At 40.7% G+C, this 25886-nt stretch overlaps 1 protein-coding gene across 3 annotated transcripts in view; it reads left to right on the plus strand.

Moving 5' to 3' along the window:
* TRPC7 (transient receptor potential cation channel subfamily C member 7) overlaps nt 1-25886 on the plus strand; it is an 80391-nt gene that overhangs the window by 24387 nt on the left and 30118 nt on the right. For all 3 annotated transcript variants that reach the window (XM_069772319.1, XM_069772318.1, XM_069772320.1), the window contains 2 exons: nt 7087-7269; nt 23597-23761. In XM_069772319.1, the coding sequence (XP_069628420.1) occupies nt 7087-7269; nt 23597-23761 (348 nt within the window). The remainder of the gene's footprint in view (nt 1-7086; nt 7270-23596; nt 23762-25886) is intronic.

The following is a 25886-nucleotide window of genomic DNA, read 5'->3' on the forward strand; positions in this document are numbered from 1 at the left end:
TGATTCCTTACTGCTCTGGTCCTTGTTGAAGGGGTATGCTGTCTCAGAGATCAGCTTCTGGGGTGCATATGAAGAGATGAATTGCAGCTAGAAAGCCTAACCTATTGAGGAGAAAAAAGAGGCACCAAAAAAAATTTCTTATGGTAAATCAGTCAATGCAGCTGCCATTGAAATCTTTGCAATGATGCAAGGAACGTTATTTTCATGGCTTATTGGAAGCCACACAATTTTTGTCCTCAGTCAAAGCATACTTGTTTTCTGGACTTCTTTGGCCAAAAATAATATCAACACAGACAGCACTGTCTGCTTTGTCCTTGGGCTTTTTTATTGGACATATCTCTTGGTGTCCCCTCACACTCCCTTGCAGGATTTAAAGTCACCCTTTGCCGGGAGGCGCTGCCCCGCTGCTCCACCATGCTGCAGCCTGGCACTCTGCAGCAAGCAAACACTTGCCATGTTTCTCTTGGCTCCATTTAGAAAGGTCCGAATTGCTTGGAAAGCAACAGACACGCACTTTTGAAATGTCAGACTCTTGTATTTGAACAGATTGCTTATTATATTATGCTCACTGGAGGTGAAGAAGTCAAGGTCTGGATCATTGGAAAAACGAACCAGCGGCATCTGTTGCTACCTCCAGACATAATTCGCAACAAGCACCTGAGTAGTGAAGTGTTTTAAATGAGAACTTGGCTTTTTTTTCAGAGCCATGCTCACTGAATATAACACACTACACCCAAAGCTCAAAAAAATCGCCGATGAGCTCCTGCTTAAGAAAGAAGAGAACACAAATCAACTTGATGTTGTGCTTTCTGGAATATTAACTGTACAGCCTTGGCATAGTCTATGCATGTAGGCACTTAGTCTGGAAACAATAGAAATGCACTCGGCTGTAATCAAACGTGTCAGAAGTTATGCGCACAGTCACCAGAGCTATTTGGAAGGGATGCTCAGGGCACTTCAGAAGTTAACATGGTTACAGGAGCAGGATCAGTGCAGAGCCCTTTCTTAGCCTTGCCTCTCATCACCTTCCCTCCCACAGGCCTTGTGCTTTTTTTCATTCCTAAACATATGGCCAGTCACAGACAGTGTAAATACCCAGAAGGAAAATTGTCCAACAGCTTCTAGACTGGCTTGTGCATATTTCATGTGATATCTAATTGGTAAATATTTATAAGCATTTTGTATATTTGACATGATGGTTTATTTAATAACTTCATTTCAAAACTAGCATGTAATTTTAGTGGCTTTCTGCTGCCCTCCTTTCTCTCACCTTTGTTTTCTATCTATGCGCGTTTCTATTTGGGGGAGTTTTCTGTTCATGCTTACAGAATTACTTCTCCATTTTATTTCTGCTGCTTCTTCTCACAGTGCTAATCTAAGCAATGCAATATTTCTCCCCATGATATATGTGTATGTGTGATGTAGATCAAATACAAAGAGCCAAGAACTTCAAGGAAACAGAAAAAGAGGCTCTGTGCAATGTGCCTACAGCTTTCATTTGCACAGCAAATTTAATGCTACCCAGAAATGCCAGATTTACTGCCGAGTACACAGCTCCTGCATTGCTCACAGACAGGAGGTTGGATTCAGCGGATTTATGCTGTACAGTTAATCTGTGAACACCCTGAGAGCACGTGGAGGCTTTCTGGTGCGATGATAGCCCCAGTCACAGATGCTGGGCGTTCATGTCTGTTGGTTCCAGAAATCTTGGATTTGTATGGAAGCCCTCAAATTCCAGTGAAGCAGACTTATAAGAGACAATATGGACAGAGCCCTAGAGAAATGGTGACTCTAGTATATAGCCATCATCCTGTGTCTCCTCCCCTTTTCCTCCTTTTATTTGGAAAAAAAAAGTGTATTGATAAGCAGCATTAGGTTGCCTTTTTTTTCTAGAAAAAGGTCTGTAGATTAAATCATTCTGGGCCAGATATATGGTTAGATATTCAAAGGGAAATTCATCTGTGATACTAGTTTTTCTGATCAGAAGTCTGACCTTGAAGCTTTAGCATAGGCTAACAAAACAATTAGTTGTATACAGGATAGCAGTAAAAACTGTGAAACTTGGAATTATCTCTGCTTAGAATATCTATTGATGGGTTGTGGTTCCTGTACTGCTCTTTAAGGGTGTTATTTGGAAGCAATTATTAGATTGAATTTAATTAAAGGTCCTAAATAGTAACATATGGAGTGATTTTCATTAATAGTGCACCTGTACAGGTTGTTCTGTATTTGTGTGCCATGCACCATCCTGTGGGTCTGTGGCCCCATTTCAAGTAACAGCTGTGTAGTGATTAATCTACAATGATTACAACAAAAAAACCCTGCAGGTCGATTGACAAACTCATCCCACTTCAAAATTCCTGAAGCCCCAAAGAAGATTACTTCAGTGCTTCACTGAAACACATGCTTGCAAGCATTTCGTCAGCATCAGCAGGACTTAAACATTAACTCAAGTGTGTTCCTCATTCTGGGACCGGGAAGGTAGTTTGTAATTGCATATAAAGTGGTTTGATCCTCTTAGTTTCTGAACCATTGTCCACATTCCAGTTTCTGGTGAATGCTCATCTGCACTGAGAGGTTCAGCAAATCTCAGACCTGCTCACTGTACGTTGCAGCGTCGAGGCCAGACATTTCTATGTGCCATCCAAAATGCATCTGCAATGCTGGCATTTCAGAGGTAGGCTCCCATGGAGGATGCTCCTCTTCAGTGCTTGACTGTGATTGCTTTTTAAACAGGGGTTGGGTTTTTTTGTTTTTTTTTCATTAACTAGTCAAGACAGGTTGCTGGTCGTACTTTTTCTCGTCACTAAACTTTTTACTCAGACTGCCTGCCTCTGACCCGAAACAGCTCTTTTCTGAAGAAATCTGGGTGGTTTTGAACAGATGTGGAGACATGACAGAGTTCATTTAGAACATAATCAACAGATAATAATAGGGTATTCAGAGAAATTGCAGTGAATGACAAGTACCATCAGCCTTTTCAAAACAGCAAAATTAGACATTTTTAACTCCACATGCACAACAGTGTTAGAAGAAGCAGGAAATGACTAATTTGGAATCCTTTTATTATGTTCTAGTTTTTAAAAAATGATATTGTAACATTCTCAAGCATTATCCTGATCCTTCTCTGCTCACTGTCTCTATAGGAAATAAAATACTGTTCCATGTGTTATTTGAAGCAGACTGGCTCTCTTGTGTACTTAGTTGTATCTTTCATCTTCCTCCCTGAGGCCTGACAGCACTCAGCTTGTCAGGATGAGGCCCCAGTATCCCTCACGTATGATTTGCGGTTTTCATTACTGTAAAGATCCATCTGTTTTATGAAACCTGTAATCCTCAGACTTCTATAATGTGGTAGCTAATCGGAGTACTTGGGAAGGTTTGGGTTATTGTCATTGCCTGTGTCTGTTTTCACAAGGCTGCCGAGAGGACTGAGCTGGATTTTGTGTCTCCAGCCCTGAGTTCCTTGCTGCGGTGGGAAGGAGGACCTCCACTTGCAGCCCACCGCCTGCCCAGGTTTGCAACCAGAATGGTTCAACCCAGAAACGTATTTAGACCGGGATGGCCATGAAATACTTGGTTTGGGGGTCAAACCCGGCTGGCAGAGGCTGTGGCGGAGCGGGGACTGGCCCTTTGCGCCCCAAGACCCAGTGGCCATCTGCCCCTCTGCCTCCTGGCAAAGTCACCAGGAGTCCTCAGGGCTCTGATCGTCAAAAACCTTGGCGTTACAAAAAGTAACTGGAAATGCGTCCTGGTTCTCCTTCACCTCTGCCTCCCGACTCTTCCACCCCTCGCTAACCCTTGCCCTGGGGCTGCAGCCTTCTGTCCTACGCAAAAGCGAGCCCCACCACTGCCACGGCACTCCTTCGTGCAGGGGATGCAGGATCTCAGATACTTCCAAATGTGTGAAATACAGGCAATTTATACAGCACTGGCACACCCACCGGTATAGCTTGCGTGCTGCTTGTAAATCTTCTTGGCTTCCCTGAGTTTTTTTAGCATGCGTCATGGCTTGCAGTTCAGTGTTTTATATGCAGATAGGTCATTTCTGCTTGCGTCATCAAAGCTACACTATGCAAGCCAGGGTCAGGAGAAGCTTGGCTGTCAGTCTCCTGCTAATCTCAGTCTTTAATAAAGATACAGCCAATAACCTGTGCTTGCAAAGAGAAAGACACTGACATGAGGAGAGTCGCTGTGTTCGCTGTGTTCTCACCGTCAGACTGAACAGGATTGTCTATGCTGACTGTGAGCATTAAGGAAGCCACAACAAAGATGACAAATGCTTTTGTAAAAGGGATCATCAGAAGACACAGCAGGTTCAGTGATCATTGAGGCTTGTCTTAACATGTGAGCAAAGTCTCATGAGAGCAGTAAGCTGCTCTCCTGCCTGGCTGCAGATTAGCTGGAAGGCACTTTTATTTTATTTTATTTTATTTTATTTTATTCTTTATACAGCCTGTATCTTGGGTAGATTGTGTTGCTGCTTGTGTCTACTTAAAAATTGGAGTAAATAATTCCGAACAGAAAAATCATTCATAGTCCCTGCAAATGTACAGAACAAGCAAAAACATTAGGCTTGGAGATGTGAATAAAGTTGGGTCTTGCTGGAGTTTGCCAGCTGGGAGCCTGCCATTTACAGTTGCTTTAGAAGCACTTTCCTAGTTGTTAACTAAACTGCTTTCCTTAAAGAAAGCAGAAGAGGAAAAATAATCTGAGCTAATACATACTAGTTGTTCAGATGATGTGGAAATGGTGATGAGAATTACCTGAAACGTCCTGGCTAACAGATAAGCTTGTGAACTTTGTAAAGGGTACATAGAGAATGGTATTAAAGCTTAGCAGAGTTCTCAGCCTTGTATTTTTTAAACCTGCTGGGCTAATTATGCGTCTGCATTACCTGTGGCAGCTAGGTATTTCATTCCCAGCCTACATCTATTTTCAGATCTATCTATATTTGCTGTCCTTCACGATTCCTGTGGTTACTTCCAGGCTGATATTTTTGTTTGGACATCTATTCTCTCAGTGAACAGGCAAGCTTTCTATTTATTTAAATTCATCTTGGTATGGTGAAGATTAAAGCACAAAATTGATTAGCGAGGAGCGCTTTGAATCCATAAAATACAATCTTTTTTTCATTTACATTTCAGACCTTACTTTACCCCATATTTGATGACACTCACTCTACAAACCCTATCTCCACTAAATACCTAGGTACTAGATTTAGATGCAAATGTACAATCATTTTCTGCCTGAACCTTGAGGACATCTTAAATCTTAATGCACTAAATTGGCACATTTATAGAAGTCTTGGTGCCCCAGTTTCTGCAGTGGGACATGCACCTGCTCTACCAGAGATAAACATCTGCTTGTTTTTATGTCTCCTTTTAATGAAGATTTGAAGTTCCTGCTGATCTCCATTTATGAACACTCCAATTAGAACATGCGGTCTGATTACAGCACTCAAGGAGGAAAAGGGAAACCCAGATTTCAACCTTTTTGATAGATAAGAGGATGTAAACGTACAAGTTCCGCCTTGCAGAAGGTCTCGCTGCTAAAATACAGGCTATCCCTCAGCTCCTCAGCCCCTTCTCCTAAACACCTATCAGAAATGGCATCTTCCCTGTTTCTGGGAGAATGGTCTAATCCCAGCTCCGAAAGGCTTTCTGGTTCCCTGTGACTATTGAATTTTTCCGTGCTGAGTGAAACAGCTCTTCATAGCCTTCAGCACACAGGACAGCATAGTAAGCAAAGTTGGGACACACACATTAGAAGCAACCTCAAACCTATGACAAAGTCATCAAACCAACTTATTTAAAAAATATTAAGTATCAAGAGCATCTTAATTCTGAAGGGGAAAAACTGTCCAAAGAAATTTAGCCACCTCTAATAACATCATATTTTAGACAGCACAGCATTAATGTTCTCATTAATTAATTAATGTTTGCACAGTGCTTTGAGATCCTTGCCTAACAAGGAAGGCTAATACATTGCTATGTGTAAATGTTAGAATTAATAATTTAGAAAATATAGGAGTACAAAGCCAGGTTACTCTCATCATTTCATCAAATCCAGGTTTAACTATCTTCTTTTTTTGGCTGCTGGCTTAATTAGATAAGCTGCTGAATTTAATTAACTCATCAAACCTAATTTGAAAAGATCTCTCAAGTCAGTAAGAGCTTGTCTTATGCTTATTATTTCTATTTGTTACATCGAGTCTTTAATATCACCATTTTGTTAGGATATTAATGGTAGCCTTAATTGTGTTCTAATTTACTGCATTTACACAGATGGTGGCATTTTCCTCATTTTTTAAGTGTCAGCATGTGAAAATCAATCACAATTTAATTTAAGGCAGTGAAACTGCTCTTCTAGCCCTCTATCAAGACAGCTACATACTATCTCTTTTCCCATAAGTGTAATTTAGGTTTGCAAGGTGAAATTATTTCATAGGAAATCATGTTGAGTTTCTAAAGTCCCATTTGCTGGAGAAGTGTTATGACAAAAATGATCTTCTGGATGCTCTTTTGGGACTGTTTAACCAAATTGGTAGGTAATGAATTTGAAACTGAAATTGGTATTACAACTATATAATTCATTTGAACACATCTGTATGTGATGCTCCAGCTTGTTGTGCCAGCCTGAAACTCCTTGAAAGTTACTAAAGAATTACTAGCAAAGAAACTAAATTGTAAAATTTGCTGTAAATTCTGACCCATTAGCAGGACCTTTGGCTATCTTTTCATGTTCCTAGATGATATGCCACCCAGAGAAGAGATCCAGCAATTGCTTAAAAACAAAATTTCCCTATAAATTATTTACTTGTTGTTCTGTAAAGCATGCTCTATTGTAATGTAAACTATGTTGGTGATAGAAACATTGCTAATTAAGTCTGGGGGAGTTCATGTATATCTGTGAAAAGCTAGCTACACCCTGGGTGAAATCAAGTGCTTTCTTACTATTCCAGTCAGTAGTTTTGCAAAAGTAACCTTGCTTACAATTGCTCTCTCTTGCTTTTTTTGTTTGTTCGTTTGAGGCATGCTTTCAAGTGTGCAACTGAATAATTCATTTTTCTCTGTTTTCCTTTAGAATGACTATAGAAAGCTATCTATGCAATGCAAGGACTTTGTTGTGGGGGTGCTGGACCTGTGCAGAGACACTGAAGAAGTTGAGGCTATTCTGAACGGAGATGTGAACATACATTTGTGCCCCGAGCACCACCGGCCAAGTCTGAGCAGGATTAAGCTTGCTATTAAATACGAGGTCAAAAAGGTAAGCCATTTCTTTGGGTCCCTGGTGATTATGTCTTCACATCTAAATTATGCTGCCTTGATGTCACCTGAAAAATAATAAATGTAAGATAGATTTCTGTGGGACCAGGACTATCGCTAGAATTTTAGCGTTTTATGGCTTGATTTGCATTTTCTCACATACTTTAATATAGAGAAGGTTATTTGCAAGGGGCATATTACAGCAGGTATGGCATTTATTTTAAAATTATAGACATGGATATATAGACAGCCCAAGGGCCGGCTATAGAGCACAGTGCTTCTTGTGCAGATCATGACTATGAGTCTCTGCAGACTTCAGCAGGGACCAAAAGTTGTTACTGTAACACACTGAGGGTCTTCCTTCCTTCACTGCGATTTACATGAAGGTGAGGGATGAACCTAGCAGATGCTGTGGCATCTTTGGCCACAAATTATAAAAGATAATTTAGTCCCGATCCTCACATTCCCAAACCATTTGTCTTTCCTTCAGACTACATCTACTGCTTTGACTGAGGAAATAGCTGGTCCCTGCAGCCTGACTGAAGTCAGCAGACCGTCTCCTGTCTCACTTGTCTGCTCTCAAAAGCTCCCTCACCACTTAACTCTGATCCACATCTCCTCTTAGTCTCCAAAGCCACTTGCAACCATAAAAAAATGTTTCCTTTTCTGTAATGTTACAGAAAAAACATATACAAAAAGTAGCAATTTTGTCATTGTCAAGACCCTTTACTACAGTCTGATGAAAAGTGGAATCTAAATTTAAAAAAAAAAGACGTTTTCTAATTTTTATTCAGAATTAGATCAAAACCTCAAAAATCAATTTCTGATTAACTTGGAATTTTGATTTTTTGCAAGCATGTGAAAGTAGATAAACATTAACAAAAAGTGATAGATTCCCAGCTTCTACTCTCCTAAAGCTCCGCATCCATATTCTAAGAGTTCAGATTTCCCCAAATCTACAAAACAGAAGGAAGATGTATATTTTAAGGAAAAACATGAAGACAGAATGACCTTTAGAAGTATTTTAAACAAACATCCAGCTTTACGGAAGTATGTTGTGTGAATAGAAAATTTGATTCTGGCAAATCCTAGGCCTGGGTGGTCCCAATTAATTGCTCCTACAATATGCATTGATGGAAACTGGGCTCCTGCTACGGGACTCAGAGAGGGTTCCAATTTTTGAAGCTAACATCTGCTCTCTCTTTCCCCTCCCAAACCCACCACCTGCTTCAGTTTGCCTCTTGACTATACTGCTGTGCTGGCTAGAGGAGGTCTTTTCCTGTTATGAAAGCCATTAATTAAAGAGAATCTTAAAACTCTTATTTGAAACAAATTGCTTTCATGCAGGAGCACATAGTATGAAGCCAAATATTTCCTCCTAGGATGTTGTGTCTCTGCATCGTTCCATCACCAAAACTGAGCGTAACATCTCAGTTCACTCTTGGATGCCTTTCAGCAAGTGGGGTCAAGTTTAGTTATTGAAGCTGTTGCTTTGTTAACAGGAGGCCAAACTTGCTCTGGTGCTCTTCCAGAAAATGAACTCATCTGAAAGACACTGATAGCACCTCATCAAAGAATAGACCCCAGCGACCTATGCTCTGAGAATTATCATGAAGTTGGTCAGAACCTCAAGCCTTTTCAATGTATGAGGTCTTTTGCACTATTTTGCTTGTTTATTCTTCTAAATATTTGCGTCACCCTTTAGATACCAAGACCGTTAGCCAGACCTCAATTGCTGTTATTGTGCCGCTTTGAGCACATTCATCCTAGCTTAGCTGGTTTCAGAGCAACACGGCCTCCATTTCTTACGTTGTATATATGTGCACCTTTTCGTAATGCATGAACAGTGACCTAAAGCATCTGTGGTAGGTCATATACAGTTGATCTTGTTACGTATAAATATCTTCTTACGGCCAGGAAAGCTGAGCGTCCCTTCTGGATCACAGCAACTTGTTGCACACTGATAATAACTGTTAAACTGATTACAGAACATAAACATAAGCATTCATCAACCTCATGTTGGCTCTCAGGTTAGCACTTTTCAGAATATCCTTTTAAGCAGGCAGAATATATCTATGTTTAAGACGAGCATTTAACTGCTAACTCGAAAGTAAGATAGTTCCATTTGTGGAAGCAGAGACACACTCAGATAAATGGCTTTGGTTATTGGCAGTGGCTTATGATAATAGACTGATATTTATCACACTTGCTGAACAAAGAGATTGTGTTATGGTAACACAGTAATGATTTCCTTAAGAGGCAATACATTTCAGGTACAAGGTTTTTATCCAGCTGAGAGATATTTAGGCTTATATATACATACTCTGTGCTTTGAAATCTGTTTTCATTTCAAGAGAATCCTATAATAAAGAGGGGTGAGATGGAGGGTGAATTATTGTACATGTTTAATAAATCAATTCTTGGACAGATTCTGTAAATTCCAAGTCACTTTTTCAAAGCTAATGCAATGACTCATAGGTGTAAGTGAGATCACATGTGGCCCTCCAAGTGTGAAAGGCAGAGCAAGGCAGGGGCACCGAGCGGCTTCCCACCCACAGCACCCAAACCCCCATCGCCTGGTCTGACAGTGCTCCCTGCCCAGTCCAAGGCTGGGTGCTGAGACGTGGGTGGCTGTAACTCACCCAGAAACAGTCCCAGGGACGTGGAGACCTTTCCAGTTCTTTAACTGCGTTCTGGGACTGGAATGACACAGAAATAGTTGTGTTTGCAAATTTTTTTTTGTTCTGGAAATTTAGTTGGCAGGGTAGGACTGATGAAGGGACTACAGCAGTGCCTGCCACCCCTGCTCCTCACTTCTACCATTAGCATCAACATTCAGAGGGTCAGTTTTGCATTCTCCAGCTCAGCAAGCTCTAGATGAGCCAGGGAAATAAAGATGTTCTTACTTAAATGAGTATAGAGCCCCTGAAGTGTTTTATATTTGTTCTTTCCCAGGAACAGCAAGAAGAATCTTAGACAAGACAACTTTAGGGACTTCAGAATGGTCTGAGAAAATAAAATAAAACAGAAGTTAGTTGTTACGGGTTTGGTTTTTTTTCATTAAGTTAGTATCCAGACTAAATAATTGCATTCACATCTGAAATTTTAAGAAATATTTGATGTTTCAAAAAAATCTATTTCTACCATTAGCTGCTTAATTCACATTTCCATATTAGTACTCTAAGTGTCTACAGTAGGCTTTCTTTGATGAAAATTTGCAGAGAACAATTTATATTGAAAATTATTATTTAATATCGATGATTTTACTTTTACGGCTGCTGATGCAGTCTGCATTTTATCACATTTTTATTTCCAGAGTCTGGGAAAGATGTCTAGGGCTCCCAATCTCAGGCAGGAGAGCAATTGCATCTGTAGGGTTTCATCAGGCATTTGCACAAACTCAGAAAATCTTCCTTGTTCTTTTAAATTTCCCTGTTACTTCATCGTCCTCATACACAGCAATCACCACAGCCACAGTGTCTAAGAATGGTTTTTTTCTTTAATAATAGCTGCTGGTCTATAAGCTTCTCCCACTCCCTGCCCAGCTCCCAGCCCTCATGGAGTTGTCTTCCCCCTCAAAGGCCAATGCCCACGGAGGTCAGGAGGCGGCAGAGGTAGCAGGATTTTGAAACTGAGAGCCATCACATTGCATTTTAAGGATTTAAATCGCCTCTGCCATCTTTTGTCTTTTTCTTCGTATGTGCCCATCTGAAAATTTTAGGGATGCAATTGATGCTACAATTACAGTTTCAATTTTAAGTCCTAATTTTAGTTCCAACACAGTATCTCCTTGATCCTGAATACAGCAGTTGCGTTCCCCGATAAGTCACACTTGGTTGGAGGTAGAGGCTGCAGCTCCCTTGCACGTACAGTGCACGTCACGCCTGTACATCAGCGAGCTCAAACCATCAGCCTTGCGGCAGCTTTTAGCCCAAAACATTGTGCTGCTTGTGCCTCTATGTTTGAAGGGCAACTCCCTGCCCGAAAATCCCCAAGTCCAGGGGCAACCTGCCCTTTGAGCTGAATGTTCACAGACCTGTTCATTGATCACACTCTGTCGGTGCAAGAAAACCTTGTATGCACATCAGGGCTAAAAGGGCGACTGAAGCCGCCTTGTCTCCTCTACTCAGTAAACCTGCAACTGGTACCCTACAACAGGTTTTTGTCCAGGCCCTAAATGATCTCTCTCTGCACTTTCTCCTTTGTGCTTCCCATTAGAATTCCCTGTTACCTCACCCCTTCACTACTCCAAAAAAGCAGTTCTCTATTCACCTGAAAAGACACAGTTTTATTAATCATTATCTTTTTTTTCCTAATTTACAAAATTTGAGATGAATCTTGGAAAGTCGCTCAAGAAAGAGCAAAAGTTCCGGACTTTACTTGTCTGCCTCTTTTTTTTTTTTCCTTTTTTTTCTGCAAAGCATGCTACTAGCACATATGAGATGCTGGCAAGAAAGCAAGTTTAAGGCTTAATATAATTGAAGGACTTTATATAGAAGGTCATTGAAGAATTAAGAAACTCTGCTTGTACGTATTTCACAGCAAGGAGAAAGCTAAAATTACAGTAGTTTACAAGGTGGTCTTTAAAAGCACTGCATTACTCTAATTCTCTACCCTTCCGGAAAGAGCTAAATAATCACTCTGTACCCTAGGATTCTTGGAAAACTGCACTCAAATGTCCTCCGTTCAAGTTTTCCAGAGTCTTTTCTCCCTTCAAATTAGCTGTCTTAAATGATTCATGATTCCCCGAAAATTATTACAATGGGAACAGTTTGTCAAGAGTAAAACAAACAATTTGCAAATGTTTGAGCATTTACTGAGTCCTGGACTGTTTCCAAGAAATGGACTTTTAGCCCATGTTATGGGATTGTTGAAAATGTACCATTGTCTCCCCTGAAATTATTTAGCTATGCTTCGCACTTGCGTACTCCAGTCAAGAACTGATTTCTTTCTCCTCCAGCTGAGCAGGGCTTCAGGCAAAGGGAGGAGAAAGATTTGGGTGCAGGAAGAGTAGCAGGGCACCCTGCTGATGCTGTAGCAAGGCTGTTCAGGTGGTTTCTTTGGATTTTGTAGGAGAAGGCTGGGGAACTGTCACAGTGTGAGAGCAAACACTGTGGCGGGGTCCAGCAGACACTCATGGAAATGGCAAAATTAAAAGCAGTGTTAAGGTGAAACCAGAATTATTTAGGTTGGGTGTTTCTGGTGGATTATAGCCAAAAGTGGCTTGAGTTGCTATTTGGAGTTCTGGTCCCAAGGAAAGAAAACAAAACTGATCTTGAGCTTCTTGAGGCAAGGATACTCTCAGCTGTTCTTCATGCAGGTTTACAACACCTAAGTGAGAGCTTACTTCATGTTCTTGACTGAACCTTGCAGAATAATGTTTTTTCTTTTCTTGAAACAATTAAACAATTTTGGTTTCAATCAGATACTGGAAATATAAGAGTAGCACAGGTTTTCCCTGTGTGTGAACTCATTTCTAATTAAGCCAGGGTGTGATTTCTACCTGTGAGAGGCATAGGTACAGAGGCCAGGACAACTGTGTTTTGGAGTCTTCCCTTGGACAGCCGATAGTGAGAAAATGCAGTTTGTGATGTATTACAACAAAATGATTTTATTGGTGTATATCAGCTTCCCAGAGCCCTTCGTATTTTCTGTTCTCATTTTTGTCTGTATTTCTATGGTCCTTTTTTGTCATCCTTTAGTGTTGGCAAGGGGCTTATATGTCAACATTTACCTTTAGGTTTAAAGCTGTTGCGTCTCTGTAAGAGGTGACATTCGTTATCCTTCTTTCCCAATGTCAGAATTATCGTTGCTGTATTCTTTTAATTGCCAGTGTTGAGTGCCTACCTCAGCTTTTTCAGCAGTTCAGTTCATAGCCGTCACAGAGCCAGAGCACCTTTCTCTTTCACGAGTTTTAATTTAATTAAAGACACACAAATTGGGTTTAGAAAAAAAAAAAATTAATAAGAATTAAACAGAACACCAGATGGCTGTGTAAATCCTATTTAATAGAGAGCTAGAACAGGAACTTTTCTCATAACTGTATTATTAATAATTAACATATGGAGGATGCTCCAAACAGAATAGTCATGGCCGCATTAGATTACAATTTTTCACTGCATTGGTCACGCGACTCAGATACTCAAGGGCATGAGAAGTCCCAGCTCTCGTCAACTGCTGCAGTAACCTGTGCTCCCCATTCATTTGCTCGGAGGATGCGATTTTACCCTGCCCAATATCTTGTGCACAAAATGCCTTCCAGGGTCCTTCTCACCATTGAATGGGGCCCCACGTGCAGCATTTCCACCCCACATGGGAGCTAGAGAAGGTTAGTCTCTGAACGGGCAAAAGAGCCAGCCCTGCTCCTGCGGAGGAGACAGCCCTGAGCCTCAAAATGTGCAGGAACAGACACTGCCCCAAACACAGGCTGGGGCAGAGCTCAGCTAGCACATCCTTAGGAAGGTTAATGGGAAAAGCTTGGTGTTTGCAAGAGAAGCACGAGAAAATAAGCTGGAGAGTAGAGGGCAGGAGAAGCCCACGGACAACAAGAAATTCTGCAGCTCCTCCCTTTGGAAAGCAAGGAGTATATCTGTGCCGTGTGCCAGGGTGGGTAGCAATGGGTCAGCGAGCTGTGTGTCCTTCCAATTTGCAGTTATCCTGCAAATTCCTGCAGTGCCATGCCCTGGGGAGGGACCGCTGCAGGGGAAAGGCAGAGGGGGCACACCGGGGCACGCCGCCCACCACCTCACACACAGCCTGTGCGTTAGCCTTGACACGAATGGAAAACTACATTTCAGCAACCCGAACGAAATGTTTCAGCTCTGCAGCTTTCGGAGCTGTGTAGGTCACAGAAAATCTCTCGCGGCTGTTTGTCCTTCTTTGGAACAAAATTAAGTTTAGGAATTTCCCATGGGACGAACATTGATCTTGCTATACCCCAATGGTTGTCACATGCACAGATATGGCTTGAAGCAAGACAGGGTTATGTTTTGCCATCTAAATGTGAAGCCTCAAGGAGGAGAACTCCTCAAGAAAAAAGGCTTTCAGTAAGTTGGCTTTTTGCTTCTGTTCCTGTAATCCCTGGCTAATTTTTTTCCACTCTTTAGTTTCAGGAATATTTAACTGAGGTCTTGTGGACTCATTGACAGCTCGGACTGTGGTGGTGGGAAGAAAAGTATCTCTTGTCTCCATCACTGGAGAACCAGTCGATACTGTTCAAATGTAATTTAGTATCTTTGTTAACAGTAGAAACTCTGTGGTCATCCTGGACTTTTAAGTTTATCCATCTAATTTTTACATTTTTAATTGCATATTACAGATGTTTTGTCAGAGATTGGAAAGGGAAGGAGTTACTTTTCTTCCTCACAGAAAGTGTTGCTGTGTCTCTGAGTATTTCATTAGCAAGGTTCGTTCCTCCCACTAAAATCTGTGATTCTGATGATTTCCTTTTGCCCAGATGTTATAATTTTTTTTCTTTCCCAAGATGAATCTCATTTTGTTATTTCCTGCCCATACATCCATCCTCTCAAGACTTGAATGAATCATTTCTCCATCGTGAGTGGTGTTTGCAATATTCCCAATTCACTGTAATATGCAGACTTAATTATTTTCATTTGCAAAGTGCCACAGGGTCTTAGATGTCCATCAAGACATTGACAAGAGAGCACGGGAACACACCAAACCCATTGTGTGGATGTCTGTCACAGATGAAAGGACTTAAAATTACCTTTATTAATAATAAAATTCTCTTAGAAAAGAGCGATTAATATGGTCTGTTATAAACCTGACCTTAGTTGCCCCCAATTTTGGCTTCATCTATCTCCCCATAGGCAGTAGACCTGCTAATGTGCATTTTGAATGGAAAGTCAGATGGGGATGAGTACAACCCCTCAAAAAAATAATAAGATTCAGTATTTCAAGTTACTGAGGGCATTTTCCTAAGCCGTGTTCAGGTTCAGATGTCTGCGTGGGTACTGACCCAGGATGTGTGTGGCTCTCCTACTTGAGATTCTCATCACACACCTGTAGATGTCTACTTTTTCGGGGCTCTATACCTCGTGGTGAGAGGAGTCTCAACCTATGAGTGAGTCTTTCTCTCCATCAGCTCTGCTGGGAGGAAAGCCATCTACACTGGAGGCATCTGGGTTTGAGCACCAGCCTTTCCTCACCATGTAGCCAGGGGAAAACAGTTTACTGACTCTCCTGGGGGAGGGAGAAGCTTTAGCATTTTAAATTTCTCTTTCTCTGCCCACTGTGGTGGTTTTTTTTTAGATACCAAAGGGAGCTTGTTGTTTGGTAGCTTTTTATTGTGGCATGTTTTCAGATGAATAATTAAATAATAAGGATTTCCAAGTGGTTTTGATTCTGCACAGATATGAAAACCCTGGAATGTTAGAGGCTGGGACTTCCAATTCATTTGCTTGTTTTCAGATAAATAATTCAGTGATAAGATTTATTCATACATGTACAAAGAGGACAGTGCAGACATTAGCAATAAATCTCTTCAGAAAACATGCAGCCTACTAGAATATGAAATTGAAGTTTTCTCAAGAGCCAACCACCTTATTCACTACCCTATAGAAGAATGCTTAGCACAAAAAGAGCCTCTGTCTTTGTCTCAGGGAAGTGAAATGATAAAAAAAAATTAGGCAGAACAAGGTTTAAACTGAAACAATTGAAGAATTTATGTAAACTCTACATTTTCTAGTTATACACCTCAAATATATCAGACGTAATTTTATACCACATGAATTGAAAATGTAACAGAATGGCAAAAAATCCCCCTCCATTCCTTCCAGTACTAAGAGGATTATTTTGTGTTTTCACTCAGCACTGGAGAGCATTTCTGTCAATCGGCAACTTGCATTTGAAATGATCCTGGCAGTTTTATTTACCCCATTATTTTCATTTTCTATTTGACTAATCTGTTTTTATTGGTTTTTATTTTGTGCCTGTTTAACAATCCAGTGGCTGGTCAAATCCCATTTCTATCCACATTGCTCAGTCTAACAGGAGTACACAGTCTCCTTTACAGAGCTGCACCCCACGGGTGGTTTTGGGCAATTACACAAGCATTGGGATGCTGGGATGACCTTCACTGCCTTGGTTCTGTCTTCTTGTCACCTTTGCAAAGTGAGATCCCAATCCTGTTAATGTACTCACTGATTTAGCAGAGAGCAGATCTATCCCAAACAACAGCCTTGCTTTTATAGAGCGGACTGAGTCGCAGGAAAGAGATGTGGTTGTAAACTGTAGCTGTGCTAAGGTTTTAGGTGTTCAGGATCAGAATTTTGGGTTAGATAACTTGGGTCAACAAGGAAGTGGATCCAGATATTGGATTTCCATAAAACCGGGCAATATGTGAGTGTCTTGGGATTTGATGCAACAAAGTATTTTCCCACTGCCAAATGGCTCTAATATAAAAGGTATTTTGGTTCGGAAAGGTGCATGTGAAAGGTTTACAGAAGGTGTAATTTATTAGTAAAACCATAATAAATGCTTCTGGGTTTATGCCTTAAAAGTAACTCAGAGACTGAGGTTGCACAATTTGTTGGGTTTGGGTCTTTTTCCTGATAATTCCAGCTCATCTGGGCTCTGCCTACATATAGAAACCTTTTCCCTTTGCTACCAGGTTTATAAATGCTGATGTTAGACTCCAGATATCAGGTCTGAATATTCACGAAGACTGTCATAAAGCTCATCTACAGGATGAGCAAGAACCTCATGAATATTTGTGTGATGCCATTAGACAGTCAAATGAAACCCAGGGACAGAGGGAAAGCTGCAGAAATCCTGAGGGCAGGGACGTTTCCTTGCTTCATGTTCTCTGTGTGTGTCTGCAGCAACTGCAATATCTCTGAGGACCTTTCCTCATGTAGTGTTTATTTCTATGCAATGGTCACATCCCGTTGAAATGAGTCTTAATCAGTTGAATTTTCTTTCATCCAAGTTGAACAGGGTTCCATGAAATTCTTTTTTGCATCTGGATGAAGGAATTTGGACCTGCTGATTTACTCTCCCTTGTAAGGTTACTCTGCTGCAAAGTGTTTTAAAAAATGGGCCTGTGGCTATGGATAGAATTTAACTATAATTAGAGCAGGTCTCTTGTGAAAAGGTCACAGTCTCACAGCATAGGTATTTAGATTGGAACTTTACTTATTATTTTTAATTCATAAATAATAGGGCAAGTAGTTTTCTATTTCTTTCTTAAACTTTCTACAGTTTTACTTGCACCTCTTATCAGGCACAACAGCAACCAGTAAGCCAAGTTCCAGCCATATTTACCCTCTGACAACCTCATTTGTCATAGTTTAATAGCACAAGCACTTGCTAAAGGCAGATTTTTTTTCCGCTCTCTGGATCATGAAATATATTATATCCTATCTGCTTCTGTTAAGGTGTCTCAGAATAGTTTCTTCAAAACAAGGGCTCTTTGTTCACTTGGAGGTTCACAGAAGAGTACAAGGTGAAGATAAGAAAAGGCATATGCATATCTTGGCCTTTTCTTGTACTGTGTATTTCCTAGCAAGCTTCAGTAATTTCCACTGAGCTCTGCTGTCTCCTGCTCTGCTTTGGGTGAAATGACTCTGCAAGTACATGGTTTTTTTTCCTGGATCAAAAAACTGTTCCAACACATTTTCCACTTTTTTTTTTTCAAGTTTAGGGTTTTTTTCCCAAAAAAGTATGTTTCAGTTCAAGAAAAGTATTTTATTCAGTGTAAATCCAGACTCATTATTTAGGCTTTGAGTCTTAAAAATGCTTAAAATATTAAAGGAATCTTCCAAAGTGAGAAGTGGTTTAAAAGCAAAGAAATTATGTTTTGTTTTAATATTTTCATTGCCTTTTTTTTTTTTCTGTCGTGAGCACATGGGCATACATTTACCCTTTAATTCTTCTCATCCTCTTTGGTGAAATGGCAGTATATTTTTTACCCTTCAGGGGAAGAGCAGTAATATCCTGCTTCAACCTTTCCCTGAGTTTCTTCCACCCCTGCGGATGTTTGCTGATACTCCCACAGCATCTTCAGCAACCCACTGAAAAAGGGTGATTTCATATCTCCTTTAATGAAGGTTTCGCTGGGAGAAACATGACGTTACCTACCCAAAAGTGGAGATGGGCAAGCCCAGCTTTCCATCTGGAAAGGACAACACCGCTGCCCAGCAAATGCCAACTCACCTTCCAGACCAGGACTGGCAACACCAGCACGGCAAGCTCAGCTCAAGTTGTGTTTGTCTGTGAGGTGTGTCATGAAGTCTTCTTAATAATACTTACGTACTTTCAGCCTTTCAGAGCACACAATGTGTGCGGTTCAGATCCCACCTGGATTTTTCCAACGTGCAGATCCCTGCAGGAGCACTGCTCCTCTGCTCCCTGGTGAGAGCCCTGGCAAAATGGGAAAAGCCATGTACACAATCCATTTGACGCTCCCCTCATTTTCCCTTGTAATTCAGAGGCATGGGGAGACGATTGACTCAAATGAGTCATCAAAACGGTTTCGGCATTTTTGCTAGGATCTCTGGCATTTGAAGCATTACGCACCCGACCAGGGGTTCCTGTGAGCAGGTGCTGCAGCCTAAAATGTGTTAATCAATGTAGGCTTGCAGAAGTGATGAGCTACATCAAAAGACAAATGTTTAATAATGAACTCAGAAAGGTTGTTCGAAGGACATGAACACAGCTACGTGATGGAAAGAAAATTGGTTCATCCCTGCCCCTGCCAGTGTCTCTTGACATTACCGATGTTCTCCTGAAAATCTATTTATGCAGCGCCTTTTCTAGCTCTCACTCGCTGATTAAACACACCGCTGCTCACCTGAACTGCAGCTTTTGTTTGCTGAGGTTTGCCACTGTTTGTTATAAAGCTTACAGCGAAGGGGCGAGCTGGAGAGGCCACGACAGGAGTATCTCTGTGAAAGCAGGGCATTAAAGTCACAAGTTTATGTTGGTAGCTCTGACATGCAGGTTTTTAAAGTGTTTTCACTGTTTCACTGATGAGTTTTTCCTTCCTACCTCAGCCCCTGGGCTATTTAGCAGAGAGTGCATTAGCAAAGCAAGACGATCCTGTCTGAGTAGTTAATTCTTTTGCCTCAGTGGTAGATTTCTCTACTCGTAAGGGAATTAGAATTATTTCAGTAATAAAAGAGATACTGGTTTTTTTCTGCACGATTAATTCCAATCATCTGAGGCTGACCTCTGCCTTTTACCTGTCTTGCCATAAGCTTCCTTATTTCTGCTGACAGCAATTTTCTGTCCAAGAGAGATAAATTTGTCCTTTTTTTTTTTTTTTTTCCTGTTTGATGTGTGAGCATTGTCTGACACTCAAGAATTTCCTGGGTTTTTGTCACCTGGCTGTAGCTTCTCTGTTATGTGCCACAGGATAAGAGAGATGCCCTTCAGATAGGGACCATAGGGTGTTTTGGATAGAGGGTTTAGGTTTAAACAGTGCCTTAACCACTGACAGCTTAGGCAACTACAGTGCTAATACTGAACAGCAGAAGTGACCAGGGTGCTCATCACAGACTCTCTGTGTCCAGTATAATAGAAGATAAAAAATGAAAGTCTCTTTGTTGCAGTGTTTTCTATGGGAAGTAACTTCCTATACAGTTATAGAGATATAAAGGTACTTTATTGTCTGCCTAGTGAAACTCATGCATTTTTAAACAAGTATGCTGAGGAAAAAATCTCCCTCTGCCATGAGAGCTGTAAAGTGCTTTCCCACAATGCATGTACATGATAAGCTACGAGAAAGAGCTGTCATATATCAAATTAGATAGCAATGTGGAAAAGTTATCTTTCAATGTGGTATCCACAGTGGTGTCTAAAACATTCTCTTTATTTCTATGTGTAAAACAGTTCCTTTGGGCCCTTTCAATTCCCACTGAAAGCTTTGAGAGATTTTTCCATATTCTAGATAAATACTCATCTCACTCATTTAATCCCCTGTAGCACCAAACAGTGGCTTTTGGAGGTGTCAATACTTTCTTGTGTCTTTCAGTGGCTCTCAAAAATGCCACTTTGGCAGCTTGAACTGCCTTTTCAGATTAATGCGTGATTTTATTAATTTTTTTTTAGCCATTTTTAAACTTAAAGAAATGTGTAACTGATAGGCTGGAGGGAAGTACAATTTTCTTCCTAAATCGGAGAGGTATGCATGGTATAGGAAAAAAACCACCACAATCTACTGGGGTCCCTGTGCCATGGGACCAGAAAAGCTCCCACTGTGGTTTGTGAATGCAGAAGCATTGGAAAACATTTTGCTTGAACTCCCAGATCCCGATGCATTACTTTATCAGCTTGGAGGGGACTCGCTCTGCCTGTAAGATAAAGCACTTAATGCTTTTAAATGGCTTTTTTTGGACCTATGCAATCCCTTTCACTGCCAGCGCTTCCATTTTAATCAGCGATATCTTGCCCTTCTGCACAACCCCAGCCACGCCGGTCTTGTTGCAACGCTTTCTGCCTTTCTCTTCTTCTGGGATGCAGCACAGGAGCAGTCACAGTTTGCTCCTAAAAGCCTCCTAGCCTCATTTTCCAGTACTGAAGAAAGGGAAATAGCATTTAATGGGAACTTTGAAAAAGCATTGCAGCATTTAAGCCTCTGAAATTCAATATACTGTAACACCATTTTTCATTACACTTTGAAGCGTTCTAGTTTGAAGCTTTTGTCTCAAACTCTGTTCTTTTCTGTGCCTACGACACTAAGCAAAGCATTAGTGTGATCTTTAACTTGGTGTCAGTGCCCACTCTCAGAGAAGAGAGAAAGTTAACTGGGTCTGTAATGTCTCTGATGAGATCTAAGATCAACTTCCGAAATTTTGATAGAGAGAGGGTTGGCATTGTCCATGGGTGACTGTGTATTTCATTAATATCTGATGGATCAAACATAATGGAAAACTCTACTGCTTGCTATAAGCAAATAACAGATCAAAACTCATTCATGCTCTGATCTTTCTTATCCTCATCTGATTTTCCCCTCATTTTTGTAATAACCAGAGTAAGATGAACACCATCAAGGCCCTGTGGCATGCTGCCCATCTTTATTGCCTTGTACAAAATAAATTGTTCCAATGGACTGGGTTTTATGGCAATTCCTTCTCAATTTTCCCATATTTGTATTTTCATTGTAGCTGTTCCAGACAGAGTGAAAAAATGAACAGATTAAAATGTCTGATGAATTCTCTGAAATGCCAACCAGCAAAAGTCTCTGACTGTCTCATTGCCAAGGACAACTGCATTTCTTTATCTGAATCAATTCTCATAATGCAGTGAACAATTCCAAGAGCAGGAGGAAGCCTGGCTGTTGCTTTGGCCCCTCATCTCAGAAGTCTGTACATCAACCACTGTAATTTTCTTTTCCATGAGTTGCTGCGATTGCTGTTGAATTCAACATATCAGAAAAATAAAATTTACAAAGGGAATCAATTCTCTCTCTAGTTTCCTTCCACTTCATCTTTCTGTCCATTTGCCAGAAAGATAATAAGCCCTAGCAGCATTAGCACAAGCATAAACACTGGGCATTAGGAAATGCCTCCTTGCAATACTGCTGTCATCACCTTAACCTTAAACTTTAAATGCTCAGAAGCACTAGGACTGATGATTTATAGATGATCTTCTTTGAAAGCTTTCTTTTTTTGAAAGCAGCTTAAAAGAAAGCATATTAAAATGTTAATATTTCCAGGAAAAAATTCTACAGACAGAAGAGGTTAAAAGTACCTATCAAATTCCTTCACTCTGATTGATTTATTCAGTGGAAGGGGTAAAGTCTTATTTTTCTACTTTTTTCTTTTTGAGAAATGCAGGCCCCAGAGCCTAATTCATCTGAAGAAGCACATTTTAAATAGCTGCTAATGTGCTGTTAAAGAAGGAAATGCTCTATTCCATGGCAATCCTAATTACTGTGCAACTGTATTTCATTCTGCGCTAGCAATGAACCAATCATTTAAACTCATAGTAACGGTTTTGTTATTATGCAAACATCTAGAAAAGAGTCCATTAAAGTCCCGATTTGACCATCGTTTCATAGACAGTGAAGATGAAAGCACAGTTAGAATTTCCTCTACTTTTCAGTCCCAATAAAACTACAAACTACAGCTGAAATCCCCCCAGGTGGTTGCAACTTAAAGGGCTGAAGCAGGGCAATGGGGCAGCTGCCAGACATGGTCCATGTCCCCCCCCCCCCACCAGGCAGTGACCCCAGCAGCCACCAAGTCCCCTGGTAACCTCTGCTTTCCTCCTCTCTTTCTCTCCCCCCCTTCATCCTCCCCCTCATCTCCAGAAAGTTCTGCTTTTTGAAATAGCGGAGGGGTTTACAGTTCCCTCCTAAGAACATTTATTCAGCTGCAAAACTCATAAATGAAACACTCAGGTTTGCTAATGCAATCAGCTACATTAGCAACATATTTATTTTTCATCTTTTCTTTCAGTTATTTTGCCTTTTAATTATCGTCCTTTGTGATTAAAGACAGTCACATTCTAAATTCAATCACCCTGAAGAACAATATGAAATAAAGAAGTTTAATCTTTTATTATAAAACTCTTCTGTGAGACCCAGTGGTGCTGTAATTTTACCATTAAGAAATTGCCCTTTTCAGTTGTCTGCTGCTCACCTTTTCTTTTTCCTCTGAACAATAAACTGAAGAAGAGTCTCAGTTACAAATACAAAACATGTACTTTCTGTACCAGAGCACCACAGCTTTTCCTTCAGCTTTTAAATTTGTCTTTTTTGTCTGATCAGTGAAGAATGAGCTGTCATTTTTTGAAGGGTTCTCTGAGATATAAAGCGTTTAAAGTAGCAAAATACCAGCCAGACCTCTTATAGTTAACAGGAGAAGGAGAACCGTGCAGAATGGCTCTTTGGGTCCGTATGCAGTGAATAGAACGATATCACACTAGTTCTGTGTTAAGCTACTATTTCAATGCCCTATGTCTTTAGCAAGTTATCAGAGGGTTTTTTTCAGTTTGACATCAAAGTGCCTCTCTTTCTTTTCTGAATCTCAATGTAGACCGTTTTACCTCAAAAGGTAACTTGCCCACAGAGGCACTTTGTCAGTGCTGGCTGCCAGTGGATGTTGGGTTTTGGCCCAGACGGTCTGCTGTCTAGCAAAACTTTTACCTAGAGAAGACAAGAAGCAGAAGTGAAACACGTTTTGCCAGTACCTGGGGATTTTGGGTGCCTAGTTTGCAGTTTTCTGTTTGCGACACCGTAAGCAATGTTGGACAACAAAGAGGCGCCCTGTCTTGTTCCCCTGGCAAGTTCAGCAGGTTATTCACTGAAACCTCATCCTCTTCAGACAGTGCTACTGATACTTTTATTTCTGTTTCTCTTACAGTTTGTCGCTCACCCCAACTGCCAGCAGCAATTGCTCACCATGTGGTACGAAAACCTCTCAGGTTTACGGCAGCAATCTATAGCTGTGAAGTTCTTGGCTGTCTTTGGGGTCTCCATTGGCCTGCCCTTCCTCGCCATAGCCTACTGGATTGCTCCCTGCAGCAAGGTACAAACTCAGTAAGGTGCATGGGTTTTTATGGTCATTTCTTTCCAGGGCCTGGAATGAAGTCACGTATTTTTCTGTAATGCTGTTGGGAAGTGATTTGTGCTATCGTTTAAGATTGCCCCAAAGGAGAGCAAGCTTGAGGTGTTGCTTGGTATATACCAACGGAGCTATTAGGCATGGCTTGAGGATCATTTTTCCAGGTAAAAAAGGTGGGGTGGTAGCAGAAGAGGCTGAGACAGCGGATGACAAGAAAAGAAAAGGGACAAGAAATGGATAGGAGATAACAACATGGGGGGTGGGGTGAAGAAAGAGTAGAAGAAGCTATAAAATGGCAAATAACTAAAACAGCAAAGCTTTGTTGCCCTTTTAGTTAACTCTGATGTTTAAATTCTTGTTCTTTTTCTGTACTTTTTATTGGAGGTTCCTCCCTTCTTCAGAGCTCTTTCCTTCCCTTTCCTTCTTTCTGATCTTGTATTTTTAGTTAGTGGAATATTATTATGGCACAGGTGCCTGAAACTCTGGCAAGCCCCAGGGGACTGCTTAGTGCTGCACAGAAGACTAGTCTTAATCATACAACCTTTATGGTTTTGAGGGAAAAGATGATGAAACTTGGAAAACTGCCGTGTACCTAAATACAGCTGTGCTATGTCTCACAGCATCAGACGGAGCAAGAGAGTTTTGCCGAGACCTAGAGGTCAAAGGACCAGAGCCAACCATTAGCTTAGGTAAAAGCTTGAGTTGTCTGCGGTATGAAATCTGTAGCGAGGTTTCCATCCTGAAAGGGTCTGCTCAAACAAGTGGAGGTAAATAGGTGTGTGGCTGAGCGATAAATAGCTTTTTCACTACTCTTGCCACAGAAGAAAGGGATGGCAGGGGAGAAGATCATTTCACATTCAGCAATAGCCAACAACATCATCCATTACCAGGTAGAGGTCTTCAGCAGGAGGCTTGTCAGAGGTAATTAAATTTGATCAAAATGACCCTTGGCGCTGGTAGTGTATTCAGTCTTGAAAGCATCTTCTCCCATTTCCTTTAAAAGCCAGTGAGGAATCCTTTCTAAATTTGTCAAGCCCAAGAAATTATAGATCTATGAATGGGTATTAAGGAAAGACTATAATTTGAAAAGATTTATGTTAGTGCGATCAGACAAACCTTTTGAAAACAGTTTTCCAGAACATCTGAGGTAGTAAAACATGTTTAAGGCTTGGTGTTCTCCAAAATACTTCCAAGTACTTTCTCTTAGAGTAATCAAGAGTGTTACTTCATTTTCTCAAGGTTTGTATCAACACAAAACCCCACAGCTTTTATGAGTACTGGACAGGACTCAGAAGTTTCACACAGAGAAGTGCGTGTGAAAGCCGGGCTGTGTTGTGGGTGGTTTTGGTTAGGTCGTAGAGGGAATTCATGTGTAGAATTTCCATGTTGATTCCATTATGTCAGACCTCAGTCTAGCAGGGATTTATGAAGCTGTTTAATTTCCTTCACCTCTGTTGAATGTGCTGGGAGTTGGCACACCAGCCAACAGCAACATTTGTGGTGTATTCTCAGGATTACAGAGGTTGCATTTGAATATAGCAATAGATGGGGAGAACAATTAGACTAGAAATAAGTGGAGAATTGAAATGAAAAGCATAAAAACTAAGGGGAAAAAACTGAGGCAAAAAATTCAAAATAAATCAGTTTTCCAGCAGAAGTAAGAAATGACTGAGAATGTTATTTGGTTTTAATTTCTTGAGGTAGGTGTATTAAAATCAGAAAAAAATGGAGGGAGGGGGACTTACCTTTTCATCAACTGTGATTTCATTACACCAAACTTTTCATGCATTCTCATTTTAAAATGTCCCTTTCTTTTCACCCCACTTTAGACTATGAAAAACCATATGTAACCCTCTATCATAAAGTCAAATTGAAAGTTCTTTCAGACAGGAATTGTCTTTTAATGCATGCATTTGCATTGATCAGAACAATGTAGTCTTGATTTTTGATTGGGGCCTGTGATAGAAATAACTGAATAATGAAGGCATTTTCCCCCCTGAATTGGTACCTCACCCAAAATCATCATTATTCGGTTCAAAGGCTGAGGGTTGATACATGAGCCGTGTGTCCTCTCACAGTGTTATTGCAG

The sequence above is a fragment of the Haliaeetus albicilla genome, chromosome 27 (assembly GCF_947461875.1).
Source record: "Haliaeetus albicilla chromosome 27, bHalAlb1.1, whole genome shotgun sequence".
Lineage (NCBI taxonomy): Eukaryota > Metazoa > Chordata > Aves > Accipitriformes > Accipitridae > Haliaeetus > Haliaeetus albicilla.